General features: G+C 41.9%; 1 protein-coding gene across 1 annotated transcript in view; it reads right to left on the reverse strand.

Moving 5' to 3' along the window:
* KCNQ3 (potassium voltage-gated channel subfamily Q member 3) overlaps window positions 1–19,083 on the reverse strand; it is a 1,103,931-nt gene that overhangs the window by 335,528 nt on the left and 749,320 nt on the right. Inside the window, exon 11 of the mRNA XM_044066246.1 lies at window positions 18,666–18,771. Coding sequence (XP_043922181.1) covers window positions 18,666–18,771 — 106 coding nt within the window. The remainder of the gene's footprint in view (window positions 1–18,665; window positions 18,772–19,083) is intronic.

A 19,083-nucleotide genomic window follows, 5' to 3' on the forward strand; every position in this document is an offset into this window, starting at 1 on the left:
CTCAACTTTGAAGCACAAGAAATCTGGAAAAAAGCCAAAATGTATGTGGGGGGGGGGGCAAAAGCCCAAAAACTAGGGACCTATTTTAAACATTGCTTGTATAATCTTGGAAAGTTGCTAGAATACAATGCTGTGTTATCACCATGCATTTAATGGCCAAGTATTGAACTCAGGACCCTGTGCACTACAGTCAGAGCAATATACCACTATGCCAAATCAGCTGTTTCTTGAAAGACAGGTAGACGGAAACTTAAATGGCTATGACTTAGTGAATTCAGTTCTCACCATAGCTCTCAACTTCTTTGCACAAAATCACCTAGACAAAGCAAATAATGGGGGAATACAGCCCACAAACAAATTCAGTGAATTCAGTTCTCACCATAGCTCTCAACCTCTTAGAACAAAACCCTGGACAAAGCCAATAATGGGGGAATACAGCCCCAAAATAGGGACAAATTTCAAGTACTGATCTTATAAACACACAATTGCTAAAATAAAAGCTTTTGTGTCACCATGTACTTTCTGAAGAATATGAAGTCTGAAATTCAAATGCCTGTCATTATTTAGTGAATTGAAAATCCAGAAAACCACATATGTTATGAGAAATAGAACAGAATACAAATATGAGTCAAAAATGTCACAAGTGGTGGGTAGGGAATTCAAGCTCTTGCTACCTACTCCCAAGGTACAGGGGCTTGAGTCTAACCACCATTTCCTGAGTTCTCTCTAGCCACCAGGTGTATTTAACTGGGGCATTCTACACACACACACACACACACACACACACACACACACACACACACACACACACGCGCGCGCGCTAAGTATCCTACCTGCTTCACACACACATGCTGTTAAGTATCCTACCTGCTTTACAAACACACACACGCTAAGTATCCTACCTGCCTCACACACACACGCTGATAAGTATCCTACCTGCTTCACACACACACACACACACACACACACACACACACACACACACACACACACACACACACAAGCTGTTAAGTATCCTACCTACTTCACACACACAAACATGCTGTTAAGTATCCTAACTGCTTCACATACATACACAAGCTGTTAAGTATCCTACCTGCTTCAAAGTCTGTCCAAGCTGTAAGTATCCTACCTGCTTCAAGTCCGTACACGCTAAGTATCCTACCTGCTTCAAAGTCCATCCAAGCTATATCCTATCTGCTTCAAAAGTCCGTTAGAAAGCCCATGAGAGCAAATCCTTCCCTGTCCATCAGCATTGGAAAGCCCAGGACAGGAGCAAACTCCTACCCAGCCTGCAGACGTTGCAGTCCGATCCCCTTCCAGTCTATGCAGTTGTAACTGTATAGACGTCTGGGATCTTTGCTGTTGCAGGCTGTCTTCCTAATCTGGACTGTCTCACCAGCAGTCCAAATTCTGAGCACATGCTCCGGACCGGTTCAGCAGCAGTCCGGACTCGGAAAATGTTGCAAGTGCACATGCCCGAGTTCCGGAACTTGCATTTGTTGTTTTATTTTTTTTTTTTGCTTTTATTTTTTCTTTCTTTTGTACAGCTGGTGGGGGGCTGCAATCCTGCAGCCCAATACACCAGCTGCCCCTGCACAAAAGCCCTCCAGCAGGAACTTACATTTAGAGGTGCATGATGTGTTCAAAATTTACTCAAATTAAATGATAAATGAATGTAACATTTCTGGATTTGGCAGACAAACCATCCACCAGCATTAGCACTGGAAATACCCCACTTCAGAAAATGAAAATATAGTTAGAGACCTGACAGCCTGGGTTGATAATTCCCACTCCTTTGATCACTGTGTAGCAACGGTTGCCAGGTTTATGTTAAATCATCGAATGCTTAAAAAGCGAAAGATGATTTATTGAACCCATGTAAACGAAAGCTTACAATCTCGAACCCTTAGAACAGCAATTTGTTTCCAAAAGAAAAAAAATCGCTGTTCCACAAAACAAACAAACAAAAATGAAAACATTACATAATGTGGGGGGGGGCTTTGCCCCCCATACCCCCCCTCTTAAATATGCCAACTCCGAGATCGCACTACAGTCATGAAAACGGCAAAGTAACGGAAGCGGCCAAGTGATTTCTTTCCCAGGGAAAGAATTTGCTTATATACCATTTTGCTATTTTGCCTTTTTGTGCTTTCAAGTTCGATCTAGATGCATTTGAAAGAATGCGTCTTCGATCATTTAACATGAACCCCGATTGCCAGAAAATCCTTCCACTTGGCACAGATGATCACCAAGGGAAGATCATCCAAAGATGATATTGTACTCTTGTATTCACCTCTGATCAAATCTTAAACTGAATACAATGCTCCCTCTGGGTTTACCTCACTAGACAAGACAAACTGTTTGGAAGACTACAGAGGTTCCTTACAAAGATCACAAGCTCCCAGAAAAAAGGAAAAAAAACAACTAGAAGCACTGTCCCTCTTTTTGTGTCTTATAGGCTTGTTCAGAGGAGACCTATGCCCTTCCTTCTGATTGATCAGAGACCCGGCAGTCTAGGAACTCTTGTACCTTCACAAATTCAACCATCCAAGAAATACCATGACATGGGTTCTTAACCAGCTTCAGCAGATCAACAAAACAAAATGGAGAGATAGATATGTTATTCATTTCTCCCTCTCCTCTGTAATAGACTTTTTTCAAATAAAGCACTGTCTTTCTTCAAACAGAACATAGAAATTGGATGGCTATTCAAAAATTTACCCTGACCTTCACTGGCTTAGCCCTTCTTGAGTACGGAGGTAGTCTAAGGGTAGGGTCTGGCAAGGCATAATGGTCACAAGACTCCGTAACCCTGAACTTCCTATGATGATTCACGCGATTCTAAAGAAATACAAAATATTAGCAGAGCTGGGTTTATTATCAAAACATATCATTATATAAACCCAAAAGAGCTTAAAACCTGTGCCTGTTCTACCCAAGTCTTTCACTTGGATGGGTAAATATGTCCCAGGTTCCACTACCCTAACTTGGAGGGGAATGTATAAGAGTGAGTATGTATGTGGGCACATGTACATCTTTGTTTAAATAAAAAAATTATGCATATAAACATATATTTACTTGCATAATGTAAAGTGGAATTCTTAAGTTGGATTAGCTATTACCTTGATGGTGGCCAATGCATGGTTCAGCAAGAGAGACAGTAATAAGATAACATACAAGAGTGTTCAACATGCAACTCAGGTAAATGTCCTTCTAGTAAAGAAAGGACACTGGGGTAGAATCAATGATTGCAATGTCATCCCCAGTGAAACAGTCAGCCCACAGTATAAACTACTGATCTGATGTTGTCCTTTTCCTTCCCTTCTTACTCACTGATGGGTCTCAGATTAGACATCGGATCTGATTTGGCCGCTTCTTACAGATTTAGGCTCCGAGTCTCAAGCTCTTTCCTCTTCCCATAAAAAACGACACCTTCTCTAACTCCCCAGATTTAATTTGCCATGCTTCGTGTCCCAATGTAGTTTCAGAGTATCAAGACTACTGGTGGTTGAGAAGTTTCTTTCACAGAAATTTTTCAGCTATCTCTTTAATGATATTGTTATATGTGTACCTTATAATGCATTACTGCTTTTTATGATTTCTTCCCCTTACTTTAGCTCTTGAAAGGCATTAGGGATCTTAGTTCTCCTCTGTTCTTTCATGCTATTGGCACTTCTTTCTCCTGTTTAAAAAAAAAAACTTTATAATATCTTACAGTTTTTACCATTGTCGTTATTGTTATTGTTGTTGTTCTTGTTGTTGTTGTATTACTGCTGTATTTCTCCATAGGTTCTGCACCATTATGGCTATCAAACCTATGGGTTTTAAATGATGCACTTCTTGTGGGCATGAGATCCCAAACTTGGATGCCCACAAGAAATGTGTCTATTGCCTAGGACCAGGGTATTTAGATTCTGACTGCTCGGTGTGCGTGTGTGGCCTTTAACCCCCGGGCCTTGGACGACTGCCAAAACAAATTAATCTTGAAAGTCCTTCTACCTGCATCTTCTGTCTCAGGAGCTCAACCTCCCCTCAAAGAATGATGGCTCCAAGAGACCCCTCTCTGTCTCTTCCAGGGACTTTTTGGTGCCAAATCAAAAATGATCCAGGCACTCAAATCCGACCAACCTGTATCAGACTGGATCCAAGAAAACTTCAGATCCTAAAGAATCTTTGGATCTGTTGGCTGTGGATCCATGTGGCAAAACTATTCCCTTGGATGCTAGTATTTTGGCTCTGAGCGGATCCAGGACTATCTCTGATAATAAGGCCTTGGATCAGGAGCCCGTACTAGTCTCAGGTTCACTTACCCCATGGACAACTTCTTCAGATCCAAAAGTTTCGGATCCTATGATATGGATTCAACTCCTACTTTTCAAGTAGAACCAGTCTCACCAGTTCTTCCAGTAAAGGTTCTCCAGACACCATCCAAATCTAGGCAAGCTTCCTTGGCATCCTCCTCCAGATCTTCCCAAAGTCTCACTGAGGCCAATGTGGACAGGATGAATGTGGAAGCTCCTCAGGGCGCAGATCCAGATGAGGGTCCTGCCATCTCTGTCCCATCTAGAATCCATGAGTGCTCCATCTTCTACTTTGCTGGCTCCTTTTCCAGTCTGTCCCTTGGTTTTGGAAACCCAAGACCCTGGTGTTTCTTGAAAGTCGAGGTCAGATCCAAGCAAGCTCCCTTCCTCGACTCTAACTATGTCCATGACCAGCCCTGCTCCCTTCCTTTCAGATCAGAGCGGGTCCCGGATCAGAGGCACTGCCGCTGGCTCGGGGGGGGGGGTTGCCTTCAGCTCTGACTTTGTCGCATTTTTCTCTTCCTCTCAGAGCTTCATTCCTCAACATCTCGAGTCTAGTTCTGTTGGGAGGCCTCAGATCAGTGGTTGGCTCTGCTCCCTCTCCTCTGAAATCTTCAGCTCAGAAGGAGAGGGACAGGATTTCCTTGGGTCCATCAGCCTTCTTGGTTGCAGAAAGATCTTTCTCCAAGATGAGAGAAGCGTCTCCTCACCCCCAGGGTCTGCCCCACCCTTCATCAGATCTGAGCACTGAGACCATCATGCCTGTCACAGGTCAGCCTGCCCCAAGGAGCTTCCAGATCACTTCCCTCCAGGAAGTCTCCCCTTATTCCGATACCTCTCTGGGCACACCATGGAGTAGGCCCCTCAGAAAAAGTATAAAAGGAGGCACATAGACTCCCCTATGGAGTTTCTCACAGAGGACACCAACTTTGATGAGGGAGAAGGATCACTGTAATTACCACCTGATGATGCCTCCTTCGGAGACATCCTGGAACTCCTTAGGCAGAAAGATGGCTGGTCCTCCCAACCTCCTTATTCTGAGGAATCAGTGTTCCTGGAGGCCTTCTGGGTGGGTCCATTTATATCCTGGGTGTCTTCACTGGTGGATGCTTTGATAGATTTAGTCTCCCACCGAGCCTGAAAGGAACCAGATACAGTCGAGCCTATCCTCAAGTGCCCTGATAAGATTCTCAGCCCACCTTCTGATTGTCTCTATCAGTTCAAAGGTATCCGGTAGATGCTACTGTTGTTGCAGCAGCGACAAAGAAGGAGCTAGCCAAACAAAGCTCCACTGTACATTCACCAAACTAGAAGTCTCAGGTAATGGAGAGACATGGAAAGTGTGTTTATGTCTCAGCTACTTTTGCTCTAAGGTTGTTAAATTATTTGGCACATTTCACCCGTTTGCAGAGAGATTTGGTCAAGGAGCTAGCCAACTCTCTTGCAAAGAGCATGTCAGAGGAGGACTTGAAGAAAGTTTCTCTCTAACTGGCCACTCTCTCCTCCCTTGCAAGTTCCTCAACAAGGTTGATTCTGCACATGGCGGAATGCGGCTTTGTAATTTGTCATTTATTAATGCTTCCTTAGTTAGTTCAGCCTTGTTTGGACTGTCAGTGAAAGATAAACTAACCCGCAGTAAACAGGAAGGAAAGACCTTATCTGCTGTGGGGAAAAAACTCTCTGCCCCTCAGAGGACTTTCTCAAAGAATCAGAGAGGAGGGAAGAACACTTGTTTCAGAAAGTCTCAAGGATCTTTTCAGTACCAGTGCTAGGACACCTCCAGAGGCAGAGGAGGAGGTTTTAATGGCAGATACCATCCTAGAGGCAGTGGGGTGGTTTTGCAAAATCAGGGTTTCAGGGAGCCTTCCTGACAGACCCTATCAATGCTCCTGAAGCACTGCCCAATTGTTCTACTCTGGAGACAGTCAAGGGCCATCTAGCCTTGCACCTAGTTGCCTGGACAAACATAACAAACAATTCCTGGGTGCTAAACATTATATCTAGAGGCTATTATATTCCCTTTTCCCTTCATTGTCCAGGTCCCAGGAGGAAACTCCTCGACCTACTATTCAGTCAGAGGTAGTACATTGTTCAAGAAGTTCAAAAACTTCTAAGAGAAAGAATCATCAAGAGGTCCCAACTGAACAAACAGGATTTGGAACTTATTCTCTCCTTTTTTTGCCAAAAAACAGGGGACCTGAGACCTGCTCGGTACCTCAGCAGTCTGAATCAGTTCGTCAAGAAGTCAAAGTTCTGAATGGTTATGATCAAGTCCAGTCTGCCTTTTTTGCTCAAGTATGGTTGTATGTATTCAGTGGATCTTCAGGAAACATACTATCACATCAAAATACACAGACGCTCCAGAAGACACTTGTGCTTTTGGCTGGCAGACAATCATTACCAATTCAGAGCACTGCCATTTGGATTCACCACAGCCCCCTGGGTGTTTAGGAAATGATTGGCAATGGTAGTGGATCACATGAGGTTAAAAGGATTCCAGGTGTTTCCCCTAACTAGACGACTGGCTCTTCACTGCACCAACAAAGCATTTACTGCTTCTAATCCAGCAAAATTAATACTGGGGGCTCTGGGTTCAATGGCAGCTGCAATAATTCTACTTACATTAGCAGGATGTTCTTCATGAGAGTACTTCAATGGATGTTAGCTGTTCAATGATCCATTCTTTACAAAGCTTTGTCAGTTTCCATAAAACTGTCTTCAATATGCAGGAATCATCTGCAGTGGATGCAATCAGATGAGCTGTTTCTAGACAGACCATTTTCTCTTCCCGCCCCGATAGCCATAGTGACCACTGATGCTTCCCATTGTGTGTGTGGGGGGCATTACTAAGGGAAGATGATCCAAGGCATGTTGTCATCCATTGAGACCAATATGCATATCAATGTCTTACAGATGAGAGTAGTCATTCTAAGGCTGCAAGCCTTTCAGGACATTCTCCCTCTTGGGACAATTGCAATTCATACAGACAATGTCAGTAGTCTGGTACATCAACAAACAAGGAGGAACCTGTTCATACCAACTGTGCAAGGAGGCCTTGAGAGTTTGGGAAATGGCAATATCTTCCCTGTTCATAACCACTGTGCAAGGAGGCCTTGAGAGTTTGGGAAATGGCAATATCTTCAGACCACTTTCTAGTTGCAACACACATTCCAGAAAAAAAAACAACATCCTTGCAGACTGACTCAGCAGATCTACTCTGACTCCTCACAAGTAGTCCCTCAATCATGGTCCCTCAATCAATCAATAGCAAACAAGATTTTCAGCTGTTGGGGCCAACCTTGTTGCAACCTCTTTGCCTCTCCCCAGAACTTCAAGTGCAGCAAGTATTGTGATCTGATCCCCCCAAGGGGGGAATCACCGAGGGATGCTCTAGTCCACAATTGGCCACGGGTCTCCTTTATACTTACCCTCCTCTTCCTCTGATCCCAAAATTCCTACAGAAAGCCAACAGGTTGAAGAGTTCAGTAATCCTCATTGCCCCTTTCTAGCCTCGTCAGGTATGGTTCCCCTTTCTTTGGTCTCATCTGAAGTAAGCGCCTTGGATACCAGATCCTAGACAGGATCTTATATTCCATTCATTAAACATTCAGCCCCTCAATCTCCACACTCTAAGGGTGACCACATGGCTTCTCCAATTCCAATAATAAGAAAGTCCAAGCTTGCCCCTTCAGTTCTGTGATATAATCCTGGCCTCTCAGAGGACTTCCACAAAAAAAGTCTACAACAGTTAGTGGAAGAGATATTCTATCTGGGCTTCTAAAGAGAATACTGACCCTTTTTCAGCTCACACTTCAGCTATCCTCCTTTTACTTAGTAATCTTTTTTCAAGAGGGAGCCAGTGTCTCCACCATTAAGCTTCAACTGGCTGGTATTTTCAATTTTTATGCTGGAAAGAGATTGTCTTCTCGTTTCTCTTCCAGGTTATGCATGGCATTTTTGAAGGGTATTTTTCTTCTTCACCCCCCCCCCCCCCCAATTAAAGACCCTTCTCCTGCATGGGATCTCAAGTTAGTGCTACAAGGACTTACCAAGAAGCCCTTTGAACCAGTAGATAATTGTGATATAAAGTTTCTGTAATGGAAAACAATTTTTCTAGTAGCAATTACTTCTGCTTCTGAGTGTTGAAGCTTCAAGGCCTGTCAATGAAACCTCCTTACATTATTTTTCATAAAGACAGGGTATCATTAAGGACAAACCCCTCTTTTATGCCTAAGGTAGCCATGGAATCCAACATCAATCAATCAATTCAGTTACCAGTTTTCTTCCCCAATTTTTCAAACAAAGGAGATATACCTTGCACCTTCTAGATGTTCACAGGCAATTATGTTTTTATCTCCACAGGACAAAAATTTGTCTCCTTTTCAGCAAACTGCTCAGGTCATGCAGTCTCTAAGACTACCTTAGCCAAATGGATTTCGGACTGTATTTCCTTCATTTATTCACAAAAAAGTTATTTCATTACCTCAACTACCCAAGGCCATTCCACCAGAGCTATGGTTACATCATCTGCCTTCTCTTCTAGGACCTCAATTGATGAGATTTGTACTGCAGCCACCTGGTCTAAGACTCACACCTTTGTCTCTCATTATAAGTTGGATATTATTTCTAGGAGCAAGGCATCTTATGGCTCAACCGTGCTTTGGCAGATCCTTCCGTGTGGACCGCCCAGGAGTTATATAGCTGGGGACTCTGACCCATCAGTAAGGAAGAATGAAAAGGACAACATCAGATTTAAAAGTTATGTACTTGCCATAACTAAGTATCTGTGTTGTCCATTTTCATTTTTCCTCACATCCCTCCCAGCGATCCCCCGGTCTAATGCCTTTGAGAAGTTTTTGGAGGAAATTCAGAACCCCTAGGTTCTGGGCTTGAGCCTCAATTTTCTTTCATTCTCTATTATATTATTACAGCCTATTATACTATAGGCAGCTAACTCCATCTGGGAAGTTAGAGAAGGTGTAGTGCATTATGGGAAAAGGAAGGAGCTTGAGACTTGAAGCCTACGTCTGGAAGAAGCAGACAAATCAGATCTGAGACCCATCAGTGAGGAAAAATGAGAATGGACAACACAGATACTTAGTTATGGTAAGTACATAACTTTTAAATATCCACAATCAACTGCAAGCAGTGGTTAGAGAAGGCTCTAAGGACAATAGAGACTAGGCTGAAGACCTGGAAGTTGATTGGAGAGAAAACACAAGAGTTTAAGTAACTTCTCAGGGCTCTATCACCTCAGGTTAAAGAGTAAATAGGTGGAGTTGAAGAAGAATAGCAGTGCCTCAAAACAGCATGTGGAAAGACTATAGAACAGATATGCAGTTGAGCCAGGAATGCACGCAAGGTACAGTACATAAGGAAAGCTGGCTGTGGAATAAAGAAGTCCAGGAAGCCATCAAAAGAAAGAAGGTGTACAAGGAAAACTGACAGAAAAGATGGACCAGGCTAAGAAGAAATACCGGTTGGCTAACAAAGAGCCTAAGAGAGGAGTTGCAATAGCAAAGAACAAGGCATCAGAGGCACTCTATCAACTTCTGGAAAGTGATACAGTAGATGTGATAAAGAAACACTATTAAGGCACAAGACAAACACAGAAACAGAAAGAAGATAATCAGACACCTTCATAATAAATGCCAGCAACAACGTGCTCACCAGTCCACAGGAAACTAAAAGCAGATGGAGAATTTCCATCTGGTTCCCAATGAAAAAAATAAAACAAACAAAATGAAATCACAGAAACTGTACTACTGCAGAGACAGCCTGGAATGAAAAATGAAGAGGAGTCCACCATAGAAGAAGAAAAAACAGCACTAAGGAAAATGAAGTTAGGAAAAGCTGCAGGCTCAGATGAGGTCACAGCAGATATAATCAAGATGGGTAAGAAAGGGGAGAAATGGCTACTGAGGGTGGTCATTGCAGTATGGAGAGAAAAGTGTATTCTAAATGAATGAAGAATAAACATACTAGTGCCAGTGTTCAAGAACAATGGAGACATTCACAACTGTGGGCAGTACAGAGGTATTGAATCCTGTCACACTGCATGAAAGCACTGGAAAGGGTGATTGGCAAATGAATACGGAGAGTAGTAGAAAGTAAGATGGGAGATGAACAATTTGGATTCACATCAGGATGCAGCACAACTGATCCGATGTTTACAGTGAGACAGATAGTTGAGAAGAAGCTAGAGAGGAAGAAAGAGTCCAGATGGACATTCTTAGGCTTGTAGAAAGCATATGATGAGTTTCCAAGCAAACTTATTTGGGAAGTTCTGTGGTGGTTCAAAGTCCTATAAGCAGTGGTAGAATTAGTGCAGGCTATGTACAAGGACCCGATGGCTGATGTATGAGCAGTGTCCAAACTCACATAGCATAGCACACAGTAGTGGATGTGCATCAGGGTTCAACTGTAAGCCACTGCAGTTCATATAATTCAGAGGGGACAGACCAACAAAATTGCTGTATGCAGATGATGTGGTATTATAGGCAAACTCTCAGCAACAGTTTCAACAAAGGATAGGGGAATGGAATGCAAAATTGGAGGCACATGGGATGAAACTGCGTACAGAAAGGACAGCTGGAATGGCAGCAAATGGGGGAAATCAGAAGAAGCTGAGAAATGAGATAGAAGGGACAACAGTGGAACAGGTTAGCAGCTTCAGGTACCTGGGAGGGTTGGTTGAGGAGAAGGGAAGTCTGAATGAAGAGGCCAAAGGTTACTGTTAGAATCAGAGGGGCCACAGCTAACTGGCATAGACGGTCAGTGGTAGTATATACCAGAAGAATGCCAAAGAAGCTGAAAAGTAAGGTGTACAAAACAGTGTACAAAACAGTGGTACAACCAGTACTACTGTATGGTACAGAAACCTGGGCAATAAAAGCAGAGTAGTTGAGGAAACTAAACTGATGGAGATGAAGTACCTGAGATAGGCAGTAGGAGGCACACTATGGAACAGACAAAGAAATAAGGACATCAGAGCAGAAGCCAGAGTAATTCCAATTGCAGAGAAAGTCAAAGAGAACAGATTATGGTGGTTTGGGTATATATGCAGAAAAGAAGAAGACAATCTGGTGAAGAAAATTTGGGATAGATAGGAAGAAAGCAAGGGAAAGTGAGGGCATCCAGCAAAAAGATGGATGGACTGTGTGAGACATGACCAAGACTGTCTAAGACGGTACGAGAGTGGCACTGAATCGAGAGAGATGGTGACAGTTGAAAAAGGGGGTTGATGAGCATGATAACTGGCTGCAACCTCTCAAAAACTGTGACAGATGTGCAGTTTAAGAAAGAATACTGGTCAGTGAATATCAGTATATGCCAGCTAGTATCCCTCCACTCACAGAACTGTTACCCTGTTACACATTTCAAATGAGTGTTACCTTAAAAAAAAATTACCTTAGAAAAGTAAACATGCACTTTAATAATCCTCTGTTCCGCATTCCACCTTTGTATTCTTATTTTTTGAATTGTGATTTTGTTTTTACATATCTGGATGCCTTTGCCTGTAATTATCTTCAAATATCTTTGCAGCTGCAATTTTTATATTAACTAGTCTGGCTTTCTACTTTGCATATATATTGCACCATATCAGATCTCTTTTCTTTTTCATGTCCATGTTTCTTTTTTATACCTTTCAAAAATGTCTGGGTTTTCTTCTTTATATTTTTGAACTTCCTTTGTTGCTTCTTTTTTCAGGCAGCCCAAAGTTTCTTTGTCTATGTAATGTTTTTCATGGAACTGTTATATTAATGAATGCAAATCTGCGTCTGAAGCTATTGACAAATTTTCTTGCGCAAGCGGTTTTCTTTCCTTTAATTTCTCCCTTCATCTTTCTGACTTTCTCCCATCTGGAAATGCTGGGTTTCTTGCATAATAAAAATACACACTTTCTTCATTATCTTCAAGTCCACTGTCATTTTTATTGCTCCTTTTTGGCTTGTCAGTTTTTGTGTTTTTTGTGGACTACTACTTCCTGCCACAACAGGGGGTATGTTTTTAAAGTATGATTATCCAAATGATTTACTATATGGTTGATTTATACAGCTAAGAGCCTCCTACTGGCACAGATCCTAAGCTGCATGTACATAATTAGTGTAAGATGCACATAAATAAGAGCACCAGGGTCTGGAAAATACAAGATATGCAGTCTCCATGGTGACATACTATATCTTGCATGAAATGCAGCTGCAAGAAAAAAATCTTGGTAAACATGTTTCATAAATATGTAGGACTACTGTTCCTGAGCTGCTGCTTGCAACCACCTGACATTTCCCATGCATGTTCATACAAATGTCTCACTTGAATTAGAGTCAGAATTCATAATGATATTACTAACAAACTGCAGCCTACTGTAGTAATAATATGTCATATTTTAGAAAAATACTATAACCATGTGCTGATAATAAGTTAGCAATGAGGGTCATATATTGTAGAAATGTCACATATCTCAGATTTGTGTGTGCAATCCTCCATTAGGGGCGAACAACATGATGTCAATGTTGATAGTTGTTTTGCACATACACCATAAATACGTAAAATAATACAAATGTCACGTTCTGTATACTTTTATATCATATATACATATTTATTACACATAATAAATGTGCTGACTACTTAAAACACACATTATTTAGGCCTCAGCAATATTTATTGTGTTACCACAGTTCTCAAGTAAATTAAACTTCCTTCAGCTCTTACTGGAATCATGTCAATGCCTTAAAAGGCAAAGAAAGCAAAAGAAAATTGCCAAAATTACTTTTGGCAAACATTAAAAAAATCATTTGCTTCACCCACACCCACAAACTTAAATATAACTACTCCTAAATTGCACAGCAGTGGAAAAAAGGGGATTCTCCACTTTTACCAAAAGTGATTTTGCTGAAACAACAGCATTCACTGAAACTGCTTTCCTGAACTGATAGGCTTCCCTCTTAGTAACAGCGTGTTTATGTGTGAATACTATATGCAGTTATCATGCTGCTGTTCAGTTAATATCCCATTCAAATGATCAAGTTAGTAACTCTAATCTATAAATTATTGGTCTTTTTTAAACAAACCATCCCTAGGTCTTAATTGTATGAGAGTGGACGTCCCATAATACCAGAGAATGGCTTAATTGTCAATTACATGTATTCTACTGGCAATATTCTGAATAAGCAGTAGTAGATTTTGCTTAATGTATGTTCCATTGCAGCATCAATCATCATATGACCTGTCTGTACTATTCACTGTGCCACAGTGATTTATACTGAAACAAGTTTGCTGGTCAAAGATATAACCATTTTATCACTAATAAATTATGTTCTTGCCATGAGCTCTGCTATTTCAGGGTATGTCAGTGGCAGCATGGACTACACCTTAATTTCATTCTGGTACTTCTATACACCACCAGACCATGGGTTGCTTATCCCTCAGGTAGACATCTAGGTGAATGGGAATGTTGTGAACCAAGTGAGCTGCTACTGCTGCACACAGGAGGTTTGGTTAGTAAGGTATTTATGGCAATTTTGAATGTGTACATGCTCTGAAAGCTGGCTTTTGTTATGGCATGGTTACCCACAACGGACCCTGGCCAGGGCCTCATGCATGGGTAAAGCCCAACCCACCCAGAGTTCAACCCAACCTCTGTTATTCCACAATTCCAACCTTCACTCTTTACCAGGGCAGAGTCAGGGAAGCATGCCTCATTCAAACACTTCATCAACCTCTACCCCCCCCCCCCAGGAAAAGCAAGTAGGCTTTTGTCTCATAATTTTTCCTACCCTTGCCAGACCCAAGTGGTATTGGAGCCATTATCTGAACTCAGGTCACGTTGATCATGGTCAGGTGAGACAGTATCAGCATCCAAGCTGCTCTGTGTGGCCTAGCTGTGACTGATTTAACACACATCTGGATACAGAAAGCCTATAAGTATATTTTTGTCACTTAATCTGTTATCAGTGATAGTCAACAAAACTGTGCTGCATTTATTAATTTGCTTGAGATTGCTTTTCTTGGTGTCTGCATTTTGTTTTAGTTAAAACTATGCTGCATTTATTAATTTAGTTGAGACTGCTTTTCATGGTGTCTGTATTTTGTTTTTAACAAAACTGTACTGCAAAAAAAAGTTCTAAGCTTGTTTCCTGCCTTCCTTGTTACTAGAGTAGTCCAGATGCAGATTTGCTGTATCCAGGACTGTTTTGTAAGTTTCTGAGTTCCCCAGACCTTTCTGTGTTAGAGGGAAGCCTTCCAGCTTATCAGTGGAAGTGTTAAGCACTAGGTAGCCTATCTACCACAGCAAGAGTGGTTTCTGGCTCTGAAATTGTAGTTTATTGGTTGTTTGGGCAGTTTTTCTATGCCTTTCAATTTCTGGTTTAAAAGCCTGCGTTTACATGGGTTTGCGCTTGTTTAAGCTCCACAGATCCAGTTTTGGCATCCTGCAGACTACAAAAACAACAGAAAGGAGAAAGAGATTTTAAGTGCCTCCATTTTGATTTTTTTTCTGATTATACTGCTTTCTGCACTTGATCTAAGTCATTTTTTCATTTAACTGCATTTATTTTAACTGTATTTGCTTTAATATTGCTACTCACTCAAGTGTGCTAGCTTGCGCTGCATTTAAAATGTTTTTATTACTATTTTAACTGTTTTTTCCTGCAAAGAAACAAAAAAGTTCTAAGCCTATTTCCCACCTTTCCTGTAACTAGAGTAGTCCAGATACATATTTGCTGTATCCAGGACTGTTTTGTAAGTTTCTGAGTTCCCAGACCTTTTTGTGCTAGAGGGAAGCCTTCCAGCTTATCAGTGGGAGTGTTAAGCATTGGGTAGCCTATTTACCACAAGAGGAGTGGTTTCTGGCTCCTGAAATATTGCAGTTTATTGGCAATTTGGGCAGTTTTTCTATCCCTTTCAACTTTCTGGTTTTAAAGTCTGTGTTTGAGCAGGTTTGCATGCTGTGCTGCACTGCTAAGCTGGAGTGCTAAGCTGGAGTAAACTATTACCAGTGCCAGAAAGTCTGGTCTTGAATTTTTCCATTAGATCTTGCGAGTTCTCTTCTCTCTTGCACTTTAATTAGCTTATTCGCCCAGTGCTTCATCAGGCTTTTTGTACCATTTATTGTAGCACACATAAGTGCTATCAGCACTAGATGTCCTATAATGAAACAGCTCCAGTACTTTGTAATGATTTCCATCCCTCCAGGCATGTCTAAAGGTCAGTTTCTTGTGCTTTTGCCTATTAACCTGGTGAACTTGGGCATTCTGAGGCAGTATAGCAACTGCCTCATGTACACAGACAACCCTCTCCTCTTACCTCCCAAAACTCAGACTTGTGAGAAATGCACTTATACCTCCAAATTGGAAGCCATGCACTCTCCAGCCAAGACCGGAATAGCTGGTCAAGATTAGAAGGTCAACACCTGCACCACACCACATGGAACACATAGCCCTCCAGAACACCCACCACCACAGCTGTCACATAAAAACACAAACCACACACCCACCTTCAACTACCCCTCCATTAACTGGGAAAACTACTCATGCACCAATACACTGGTCCAATGCCCTACCCCTATTCCTACCCCAACTAGAGGAAGCAACATCCTTAACCTGGTTATTACTAACATGGGCAACCGTTGCTCTACACAAATAGTCAATTTCTCCCTCGTTAGATTCAACTACAAACTAATTACCATGGAAATCCACATCTTGCCCACATTCCCTGCAAAGGTAACCACTATGAAAAACTTCTCCAAAGCTGATTTTCGGTTCCTAAAAACAAAGGTGGCTAACTTCATGGCACCCATACCAATGGAAAATAGATGCATGACTGCCGAATCATACACCAATGCACTGTAGAAACACATACATAAATGCATGGAACTAGCCATACCCAACAGAACCAAGACACTCTCCTCCAAAAAAGGGAAGTCAATCTGGTGGTACCCTGCCATTAATAAACTCTACAACAGAAGGAAGAAACTGTTGCAGAAAAAGGTGAGTCCCAAGACTGGAAAACTCCCTTATTAGCCTCAACAAAAAGTTGAGATCCCTCATCAAAACCTCTAAAGTCAGCTATGAAGGCAGAATAGTGGCAGGCACTAGTTATACCAAGAATCTCCATGGCAATACCCAAATTTGCTCTGCGTTACTGCACAATGGGTCCTCCTATACTGAGCAGACAGATATTGCCAACATACTGGCTGACAGATTCAGTTCCAACTTTACCCCCCCCCCCCCCAAGGACCAATCATAATACCGGAAGAATGCCAGGCACCCAGCATTACTGCAGCACAGGTTAAAGCTGCATTGTCCAAGGCCAAGAATACAGCTTCCATGGGACCCAACAATATCCCTGGCTGTGTTCTACATGAATTACAAAGTGAACTGGCACCATATCTGTGTGCCTTGTTCGCTTACAGCCTCACCTCAGGCTTTGTCCCTACTAAATGGAGCACTGCTACAGTCATCCCTCTCCATAATGGGGGAGCGACTACAGACACTGGGAATTACTGCCCCATTAGCCTGTTGAGTCTGATATGTAAGGCTATGGAACGCATCATCGTGGACCTAATTAACAAGGATATAGGGAATTTCCAAACTCTAGATCCTACGAAATTTGGTTTTGTGAAAGGTAGATCATGCCTGCTCAACCTGGTTGACTTCTTTGAGTCAACCTCCACAGCTGTGGATGAGGGTAATACAGTTCATAGAGCCTACCTTGATCTGGCCAAGGCCTTTGATACCATCCCTCACTCAGGAAGCATTGATAAATTCACCAAACTAGGCATCATCCCCTATATCATTAGGTGGTTTGCAAATTTGCTCACAGATGGAACCCACAGTGTGAAAGTTGCAGACTCCAAGTCAGACTGCCGACCAGTCACGAGTGGAGTCACACAGGGATTGGTCCTGGGTCCTCTCCTGTTTGGCATCTACTTCTTAGAAGTCCAGGCCAACACAGAGGGACCCTGGCTGACCAAGTTCACAGACGACTGCAAACTGGGAGCCATTATTAACTCCGCAATTGATGCAGACATCCTACAGAAAGGCCTCACTGAGACCAATGACTGGTGTCAAAACCATGGCCTTAAGCTTAATGCCAAACAATGCGTCATCATCCCCTTTGGGAAAAACTCAGTTCCCACTAATTACCACATCAATGGGAGCCCACTGAAGATATTATCAGAGATCTGGGGACACAGGTTGACAGCAACCTCTCCTTTGACTACCACATTGCCACTGTGGTCAGAAAGTCCTTCTATGTGGCACATCTCATTACCAGGGGTTTTGCATCCAGGAAGAAAGAGGTCATAATCTCTCTCTACTCTTCCCTCATTAGACCAATCATCAAGTATAATGCTCCATTTGGGATGTACCTCACTAGACACCTGCAACAGCTGGAGAGGCCACAAAACTACCTCCCAAAGAGGATCCTAGGCCTTAAACACATGTCCTACACAGACTGAAAAAACTCCAGCTATTCTCTGCCTCGTATCGTCTACTAAGAGGCAATCTCTGCTTGACTTACAATGTCATATCTGACCCAGCTCTGTTAGAAATGCTACATCTAAAGAAATTCCAATCCCTCCGCACCACACTCTCCAGAGACCTCAACCTCATTTCTACAATCAAACAGAACATGCTGGAGGGACAGATTCATAACCCAGAGGCTTCCCATGCTCTGGAATAGACTTCCCATACATGTAAAGCACAGCACCTCACTGGCCCTCTTCAAGAGAAATCTTGATGAGTGGATGCAAAATAGAAAGTTCAACCCAGGGACCACTCCAGTGGTTCTACTTGATAGAGGCACTGGGAACTAACGTCGGGTGACATGATGCCAGGGCACTTCTATGGGCTAGGCTTGTAAAGGATCCAGGGCCATTAGCCCAGTATACACCTATGAACCTATTCCTTTATACCATGGAGCTAGCTGACTAATAATATAAAACAGAAAAATACTCCTAAACAAGAAGGTAATGACTGCTCCCAATAATGTTATAAGATTACATGTCCATCTCAGTCTTCTACTAAAAACAATCTGAGAATCCAGAAGAAATGTAATGCTCTGTCAAGTATGTTCTTATATCTCTATCAGATCAATACCCTCTTGTTTATTCTGATACCTTCTCTTACACGAGTAGCTTTTCTTCCATCACATATCTTTTTACCACAGGCAGTTAAAAGCCTTTCCTATTTTTGCTTCTTATGTAGAGTATATTTTTCCTAGGATTTCTATCTGTAAGATTTTTCATATACATTTACCATTTGCTGTCTTCTTGCATTCAATTAACATACTAATAACATGCAGTCGCCAACTGTAATTGTAAATTTCAAACATAAAGTAAATAGAAAAAATAAATAGTACCTGGCAGCCCTGATTGTGGTTTTCAATGCAGGAATCATGTCTTCCCACATTGACTCTTGAGAGTAGCCCTTGTCATCAGCCAGAGGGTCTCCCAGTGTTCCAGTGTCTAAAAAAAAGCAAGTTACTATGTCAGTCACCAAATAATTAGTAATGGCATGCATGCTGTTGTTTACAAGTATATTCCTCATCAATGTACTTAACATAGGCATTTACTTATGGCCTTATGGCATTTACTTTATTGAACTTGTTAAGTAAACAATACAATTAACAACAACAGTTCCAATGAATTGTTTGAAAGCATGTCTAATTAGCCTTCTACTAGGCTGTTTTGGATTTTTTTCTTGGTTTTTGGTCGTTTTTCTACACTTAATGTCTAATTAGATACAATTCATATTATATATTCATATTACTGCTGTGG

The sequence above is a fragment of the Protopterus annectens genome, chromosome 3.part1, assembly GCF_019279795.1.
Source record: "Protopterus annectens isolate FY-2018-M chromosome 3.part1, PAN1.0, whole genome shotgun sequence".
Taxonomy (NCBI): Eukaryota; Metazoa; Chordata; order Ceratodontiformes; family Protopteridae; genus Protopterus; species Protopterus annectens.